Source organism: Peromyscus leucopus, chromosome 11 (genome assembly GCF_004664715.2).
Source record: "Peromyscus leucopus breed LL Stock chromosome 11, UCI_PerLeu_2.1, whole genome shotgun sequence".
Lineage (NCBI taxonomy): Eukaryota > Metazoa > Chordata > Mammalia > Rodentia > Cricetidae > Peromyscus > Peromyscus leucopus.
Window position 1 is genome coordinate 37532093 of NC_051072.1, and position 9205 is coordinate 37541297.

The following is a 9205-nucleotide window of genomic DNA, read 5'->3' on the forward strand; positions in this document are numbered from 1 at the left end:
TAGATTTTATTTTTCCATTTCTTTTCTTATTGTAACAAGGTCTTGCTCTGTAGCCATACTGGCTTGGAACTCTTGTGTAGCTTAGGGTTCACCTTGACTTTAAGATCTTCCTGCCTCTCAGGTGTTGGGATTAACAGATAGGCCACTGTGCCCAACTAAGAATAGGTTTAGGTTGATGCTATTAGAAAACACCATGTTAGAATATGGTCAATTACCCATGACTATTGAAATAGCTTATTTAGGGGGCATGATATAATTATATCTGGAATTTTCAATGAAAATTTAATTATTTCATGATTATGAATAAACTTCATGGTTATGCTTGTAGTATTAACTCTTGGGGCAAAATTAACTTGCTTGTTTTTGACATTTTAGTTACAGAAGAATGGGCTGAGGAAAAATGGTATTTTGAAAAATGGCCTGATCTGTGACTTCAAGTTTGGACCCTGGAAAACCAGCACTTTCAAACCCACACTTGAGAATGACGACACAGAGACAAGTAGCAGTGACACGTCAGATGACGACGATGTGTGAAGGATTTCCTAACAGCTTTAGACATTTTAGTGTGATCCATCTCTCATGCCGTTTGGGGTGAATTGTAAAAATGAAGAACTATAATTTATGTAGTGAACTACCCCATTAGAAGATGATTTTTTTGGGGGACTTCAATATGAAGAAAACCAAGAATGTTGTGTTGGGCTGTGTTGAACATTATTTCTTTGTAAATGAATGTTGTAGAAATGAGGACTTTGGTTGATCCAACATAGACTCTCTTCATCACTGCAGCATTTCTCTGACTAGCAATGTGACGATGTAACAAATGAGATTTTCTCATTTAATAATAAAAAATTGTGTAATGTTTTGCAAAGCTTCTGTCTTAAAATGTTCAGGTCTTAAGGTCAAAGGCAGCTTACAGTTTTGCTTGCAGAGTCAAACCTTTTTCCAACAGTGGAAACCATCAACTCTACTTTGTGCACCTTCTTGCCCCACTTCCCCCTAAAACAAAACAGCAAAAAGGAAAACATAGCATGTTGGCTAAAACTGGAGCAAAGTGCACTAAAACATTAACTTCTCGAACTGAAGTCTTGTACTAAGTCACCTTTCAAAACATTGCTCTTTAGCCCTTTGTAGCGCAGTGGATGGGAGAGAGGAGACGTGCCAGGTGTTCTTCCAGGCGTTCTTCGAGCTTTAGGAGGTGCTTGTCAAGAGCTTTCTTTATTTGGTGTATTGTCAGATCAGGATTTTCATAGCTGATTGGAAGACTTGTGGGAAAACTTATTTTGATAAATTATTACACATGCAGAAAACCTGATCACACTGACTGGATCTGTCCACAACATGGAAAATAAACTGGATTTTCAGAATATTGTTGTTCTCTGTAGTGTTCAAGGTACCGGTCTCCAAGTGCAACATGCTGTATTAATGTCTTAACTTTATACTTTTCTTCATTAAAAAAATGTAATTTCTTTGAGGTTAGAAAAAGCTTAAATTTTTACCAATTCACAAAGCTATTGAATGAATCTTGACTATTTTCATTTGCAAGGAAAATTTGGAATCATTTCTGTTTTGATGGTGTATTAGACTATTTTGGTTCTGTATATTTGTAATCAATTTTTAAGCTTTGTTTTTCCCTCAGTTGCTTTTGTTGCTCTATCCAACCCCATTCATATCGGTATATTCTATTTTTAAAAATACTTTTATTTATTTTTTTATGTGTATGTGTGTATGTCTGCATTTGAGGAGGACAGAAGGGTGTCAGATCCTCTGGAGCTGAAGTCACAGGCAGTTGTAAGCTGCCTGATATTGGTGTGGGTCCAGTTATTGAACTTGGGTCCTATGCAAGAGGAGTATGCACTCTTTAGTTTAACCACTAAACCATCTCTCTAGCCCCAGTATATTCTTATTGTAAAGAGAGTAGTCTTAGACCAGAAGTGTTACGCCAGACTGGTCTTTTTGCTTTCTTAGAAGGCTACAATGTTTTATATATTTCTGTATCCGTCTCCAGCTTTTACAGAAACTTGTTTTATTTTTTTTTCTTGTTTTGGTTCCCACTGAGACCTGGGGTAATGGATAAATTAAACCAAAAAACCCAACGTTTTTACCTCCATAAAGTTTTTGAGGCTAAGTATTAACAAAGTATTAAATAGAGGTTTAAAAATGGCCTTTTAAAAAAAATTTGGAAAATTGCCACAATTCAATCTAAATGGGAAAAGTTAACTTGTGTCAGCCACAAAAATACCTAAGGGATCAAACAACAGAGCTGGCAGTATAAAATTGAGTGTCTTTGGATTGTGCTATTATTTGCATACTAGGATAATGAAAAATTGTTTTGGGGTATCTATATTCAGGCAGTTTTTTTTGCCTTGATTGAAATCTAGATAGCATTTAGCTAGTGTTTGTTATACTTTAATAGAATTACTATTTTATAAATATGGTGAGTTAAAGCAATATAGTTCTAGCCATCAAATGATGCATAAACACATTTGGTTATTAAGGAGATAGACACACATGTTTAAAGCTAGCACAGTTTTAACTTGGCTATCTAAAGAATGGGCTCCTAATAAAAGTTTGGATCATATTGAAAGGAGAGTCTACAAATGCAGATTGGTTTGGTTCAGTTGCAGGTCTAGTGTGCAATTATTGAACAGAATTAGCTTGTGGTTGTTAAGGGCACAGTTTGAATACTCATTTCATTTTCTGCACAGCAAGTATTTAAACAAGTATTTTGTTGAGGTATACATTGCCAAAACTTTATACAGTCACCACAACCAAGGTAGTGAACCATTAATACATTGCCCCAAAATTCTTGGGACTTATTTTTTGTAAGTTCTTTGACTCCTCACTCCCACATTTCTTGTATCAGTTGTAACTAATGAGGGAAATCTTATGGTAATGATTTAAAATGGCTTATCAAAATGTATCTTGTTTGAATTTAAGATGATTTAGAGTGAATATAATTTCCATAAGTATACTAAATTCTTCGAAAAACTAATTTTATTTGAAAATAATACAGATCTCACTTTAAGCAACTCCGTTGTCAATTTTAGCTTAGTTTCCTAATTTCCGACTAAATTATATCTTTTTGGTTTTTCGAGACAGGGGTTCTCTATAGCTTTGCGCCTTTCCTGTAGACCAGGCTGGCCTTGAACTTACAAAGACCCGCCTGCCTCTGCCTCCCAGTGCTGAAATTAAAGGCGTGTGCCACCACCGTCTAACCTAAATTATATCTTAAAACTGCTTTTATGAAGTTTTGAAGAAATTATGGAGCATCCAAAGAAATTCTGATGTTGGAAACCAATTTTTTTTTTTTTTTTTTTTTTTCCGAGACAGGGTTTCTCTTGTGTAGCTTTGCGCCTTTCCTGGAACTCACTTGGTAGCCCAGGCTGGCCTCGAACTCACAGAGATCCGCCTGCCTCTGCCTCCCGAGTGCTGGGATTAAAGGCGTGCGCCACCACCGCCCGGCTGGAAACCAATTTTAAGTCACCAAAAAAATCATTTGGCATATCCCTAATTTTAAATGAATGTTTATATAATAAACTAACAATAAATAGTCAAAAGAAATAAAGTTTAAAAACCACAACCTCCCAACAGCCTAAATTTTAACATAAAATTGGTATCATAAACAAATCTGGTTATGTTTGGGTTGACACTTTGTTTATTTGAGTTTGATAGATTTATGGAAATTCAAAGTATCAGCAGCTAGAAACTGGATGCTTGACTTTTGGGAAGTCAGGATTTCCTGAATTCATAAGGTAGCTGGGAAGGCAATGGGCAGAAGACTTTTCAAGCAGTAGCAAAATCTGTAAAGACCCAGTGGTGCAGAGGCCTCATTTCTCCTTCCTGCTTACCATGTTTCCCGAGGTAAGGCCGAAGACGGATTTAACCATAGCGATGGTTTCCAAGCAGAGCTTTGATCCTTTTAACCTTAGTTTAGTATTTGGGAATGTATAGTTCAGTACTTAGCCTCATTAGACAGATTTTATGACTGGTTTATTAGCTGGGTATAACTTAAACACTTAGAATATTTTGTGATATTCAATATCTTTTATTGCAATACATTATACAGTTTTATTATGACATTTCTTTCATGAACAAAATATTTTGGCCATATTGTCTCCCCCTCCTTTTATCCCCTTCTAGTCTTGTTAGTCTCACTTTCCAAATAACATCTATCAACTTCCACCTGGTCCTTCCTTCCTTCCTTCCTTCCTTCCTTCCTTCCTTCCTTCCTTCTTCCTTCCTTCCTTCCTCCCTCCTCCTCCCTCCCTCCCTCCCTCCCTCCCTCCCTCTCTCTCTCTCTCTCTCTCTCTCTCTCTCTCTCTTTCTCTCTCTCCCTCCTTCCTTCCTTTCTCTCCCTTCCTTCCTTCCTTCCTTCCTTTCTCTCTCCTTCCTTCCTTCCTTCCTTCCTTCCTTCCTTCCTTCCTTCCTTCCTTCCTTCCTTCCTTCCTTCCTTCCTTCCTTCCCTCCCTCCCTCCCTCCCCCCCCCTCCCTCCCCCCCCCCCCCCCCCCCCCCCCCCCCCCCCCCCCCCCCTCCCTCCCTCCCTCCCTTTTCTTGTGGGAATTTTGTTGAGTTTTGTTCTGGATGTGGTTTTTTGGTGACCCAGTGAATTTTTTTATTGTTTACTGTGGCCACCCTACCAGTGACTCCAGCACTGGAGAAATGTTTCTTGTTCCCCTGTCAACCCTTAATTTAGGGTATGTTTTAATTACTCGGGGAAGGGTAGGGGCCCTATGAGCCCCCTCCCTCTACTGTTTCCCAGTCTTTGTAGCTCTTCTGTAGGTACCCACCGTGGCTATGTGATCCACTGTGGAGTTGTATTCTGTAGAAACAATCGGGCAGGTGGTTGGAGTATGGAAGCATTAGGTCTGTTAGGACATTGGTGTGGTGCTTGCGTACAGCAGGTCCCTAACTGCTACGATATGTGAGAATACTTGAGTAGTGTTTCTCAAAACTGTCTGCCTGTTGGTGGTGGACTGACTAGCTTAAAAGGACAGGTAAGTGTTGTGTCACCCCCACTCAGAACTTGTATTGGATGGTTGTGGCCTGAGCTGTCGATTTAACTAGGACTCCTAAATTAAGGACATACAAGGTGTCAGAAGTCCACCTAGTTGAAGCTTTACCCCTTAAGATTTGTGACTTTAATACAGATACCTCACTGTAGACATGAATCTCACTTCCACATGGGTTATTGTGAGAATAAGAAGAATAATTTCACACACTTGACTTGACTCCTAAGCCATAGTAAACAGTTCAAAAGTTCTGTTTGTTTGGAGACAGGGTTTCTCTGTGTAGCCTTGGCTGTCCTTGAACTTGCTCTGTAGACCAGACTGGCCTCGAACTCACACAGATCCACCTGTCTTTTCCCTTCGAGGTGTGTACCACCAAAGCTGTTGTTTTACAGTCTTGGTATTCTACATTTAAAATGACTTTTTAAACAGGCAGTGTTGTAATGGCATGAATTATCTGAGTTCCCAGTTAAGTTAAAATAGCTATCATTTTTGTTTCTTTAGTTGCCATTATGCTCAGTTGTAAGCTGGCAGTTTAATTTTATTCAGCCTTTAGAAAGATTGACCATTTTGACAAAGTGTGATCATTGGACTTCAGTGGTCAAACTGTGTGTGAGTGTGAAAGAATTGGAAGGTTAGGCTTCCATACTTGGCAGATACTTGAAGCTATTTCTGTTAGTCATACCATTTCAAACTTTGTGGAAATAAGGTAAGTTTGGTTTGGCTTGCCAACTCCTTTCTTTGAAGGTTTATTGCATTCTGGAATGCTAAAGGTATAAGGGTAATGAGCTGGAGAATACACTTATAATGGGTATTTTGGTATCTTAAGCTTACCAGGTTCAAGGTGACATCTATATTTTGAGAAAATTAAGTTGTAGGCTTACTCTATAATTTAAAAAACAAAAAAACAACTTAGATTCTAGTGTGCTGTTTCTTAGTAGGCAACGTGTACTGCTTGTTTTTCTGTGTGTGCATGTGTTTATGTGTATGAGTTTGTGTATGAGTATATGCATGCTCATATCATGTGGGTGTCTGCAGAGACCAGGAGACTGTTTCAGATCCCCTGGAGCTTCAGCTACATGTGGTTGTGAGCTGCCTGTGGTGGGTGCTGGGAACCTAGCTCAAGTTCTCCGCAGGAATAGCACTCTTAACCTTAGTCATCTCTACAGGTGCCCGGATTTTAAAATTTTTATTTATTTTTTTAGCACAGTAACCCATAACTGGCTTTGAACTCATTCTGTCGCTAAGAATGACTTTGAACTAGCTACCCTCTTGCCTTTGCGTTTAAAGTATTGAAGTTACAGGCTGTATGCCACTATGCCCAACACCTTAATGCCATTTCTAAAGGAAGGGGAAACATCAATGACTAAGTAGAGGAGTTCCTTTAATGACCTAACATGGTGAGGTAGAAAGGTGTTTATTTGGGTTTATTAGCTTTCCTCAAGTCTGTGATCTCTGTTGCATGTGTTCAACTGTGCCACTGTATCACCAAAGCAGCTGGAATTGTGTGTCAGTTTAGTGGAGAGTCTTAACTGTGGGCAGTGGGCTGCTGCTACCTGTTGGATTACAATGTAGGCCTCTAGAAACATCAAATTTAGGTGTGTTTTTTAGTCTTTACACCATTACTTGTGCTTTTTTTTTAAGCCGTGCTTAAGCATTATAAGAAAACCTTTCCTTGTTTATAAAGCATTTGTAATGCTGTATTTATGAAAGAAAATAATTATCCTAAATTAGTGAAATTTAGCATAACATAAACGAAGATTTACTGAGAAAATGGGAAAGCTGGTGGAATGTGTGTGTGTGTGGGGGGGGGGCCCAGTTTTAAAGCACAGACCTTCTCATTCTCCATAAGGGAGATTTTTATTTTGTTTTAATACAGAGTCTTACCATGTAGCTCTGGCTAGCCTGAACTCTATGTAGACTAGACTGGCCTTGAGCTCATGGAAATCTGCCTGCCTCTGCATCTAGAGTGCTGGGATTTAAGGGCATATGCCACCACACCCTGCTTCGAGATAATTTCTTGGCTTCTCAGCAGTAGATGTTTTATAGGGAATAAAATAGTATTCATGGCTGGGGATACAAAAACATTGATTACACGGTCCACCCTGGAAGTTGTATGAATTTTTATATTCAAGGAAAGTAATAGATAAATATTCTCAGTCACAGCATCAGGTAGTGTAAAGTAATGGGAAAATAGTTGACAATCTTACAGCATCCTGGGGCTTAATAAGTGAATAATGTCTTATTAAGGGGATGCAGGAGTGGAAGGAACTTGTAAGCAAAACAAGTGTCTGCAAAGGCATCTAACATAGAGCTTTTGGGTTCAGGAGAATTCATGGTGTTCGGAAAAGGTATAAGGGAATGAGAGTGGTGGAACTAGACAGGTGTGGTGGACTCTGATCCCAGCATTTGGGAGATAGAGACCAGCCTTGGTTACATGAGAACCTATAGAAAAGGGGAAGAAGAAGGTTGGTGAGCCACATACTACTGCAAGGAGTCATCAGATGTTAAAACTGGAATGCCAAACTCAATGGACCTTCAATTTATCTTTGAGTACCTTCATTTCAAAGTCTGTACTCTTGCTTAAAACTGTGTCATGAATAAGGAAGGAAAACTTGAAATCTCGTCCTTTGCACCTTATGTAAAATCGAGAGGAGCATGTTAACCATGGAGGAAAGTACTAAACTAGGAGTTGACGTAACTGTTGTATAAAGCCCTGGGTTCAATCCATAGTACATTCTTATAGTCATAGCTCTTGAGGTGAAGCAGGAGGCTCAGAAAGTCCATGGTCATCCTTGGCTATATAGTGAGTTTAAGGCTAGCTTGAAATTAATAATAATAAAAAAAAAGTTGGCCAAGGCAGCCCATCAGTAATACCTTTACACAACGACATCATCATCACCACCACCATAATACAATTATGTGCACAATAGTGGTGCACACCTTTAATCTCAGAGAGTAGAGACAGGTGGGTCTCTTGTGAGGTTGAGGCCAGTCTGGTCTGCACAATGAGCTCCAGGACAGGTAGAGTTACACAGGAGACCTTGTCTTGAAAAACTAGCAAAAAATTTTACTTTTTGTCCATAAAATAACAGTGCTCACTGAAAGGGTGTGAACTCTTCATGAACAATCTCTCTCTCTCTCTCTCTCTCTCTCTCTCTCTCTCTCTCTCTCTCTCTCTCTCTCTCTCTCCCGCCCCCATCGGTTGTTCTGTCTCATGCTGCTTAGGCTGTCCCCAAACTTGCTATGTAGTCAAGGATAACCTTGAACTCTCTTGGCTTCCATCTGCCAGGTGTCAGGATTACAGTTGTGTGGCGTGTCCAGCAGAATTTGGAAAAAACAAGTTACATTGACAGCATGGATCTCTGGTGCCCTCAAGTGGCATAATGTTGCAAAATGTCCCAGAAAGACTACTGTATGCATTATTATTTTGAGCACACTTTAGACGTAGGTTGCTATTTCTATGTATTAATAAGACTTTCTACACTATACAAAAAACTATATGAATTTTATCCCCACCTTTTTCACTTTGATACAAGTTAAAATGGCCCTATTCATTGTGAGATAGTTACACAATACATTTCTTGACAAGTGTACCATATTTGTTCATTTCTTATTACTCAGGAAAACTTAGCGACTTGTACTATTGCAGTTAGTGTCCTGGCTAAGAGGAGTGAGTTCTGTACTTGGCAGGGTTCTCGAGCTATTTTGGGCCTGTCTTCCTAACCATTGTCTATTTTACTCCTCTGTGACTGCTTTTCTTTTGAGAGTAGATATTTATCTCATTTAGAATGGTAAGGGCATTTTTGCATTTTCTATTGAGGTTACTTTTTGTTATGCTTCTTACAAAATACACATTTTCATGTCAGTTTGTGGGTTCATGAACTTCAAGTTAAAAGAGTGAAGGAAACTATTTACATGGAACTCACAGGAATAGGATAATGTGGGTCCTTGTCCCTGTTACTGTTTGGAATTTGACAAACTTGAGAACATGCTACAGGCATATTGACTTTCAGATCATTCAGTCACCCTGATGATCAGTATAGTCAGCCTTCTCTAGCTGCATGTTTTACATGCATAGATTCAACCAACCATGAATTGAAAATATCTGAAAAAAAAATGTGACTATCAGAATACACACAATCTTCTTTCTTACCATTATTTAAATAATACAGTATGACAATTTATATGATATTCA

The 9205-nt window shown here is 38.9% G+C and overlaps 1 protein-coding gene across 5 annotated transcripts in view; it reads left to right on the plus strand.

Moving 5' to 3' along the window:
- The window catches only part of Gpbp1 (GC-rich promoter binding protein 1), a 78739-nt gene extending 77375 nt beyond the window's left edge, over positions 1–1364 (plus strand). For all 5 annotated transcript variants that reach the window (XM_028884372.2, XM_028884364.2, XM_028884381.2 and 2 more), the window contains one exon: positions 376–1364. In XM_028884372.2, coding sequence (XP_028740205.1) covers positions 376–534 — 159 coding nt within the window. In that variant the 3' untranslated portion in view covers positions 535–1364. The remainder of the gene's footprint in view (positions 1–375) is intronic.
- Positions 1365–9205: the final 7841 nt, after the last annotated feature.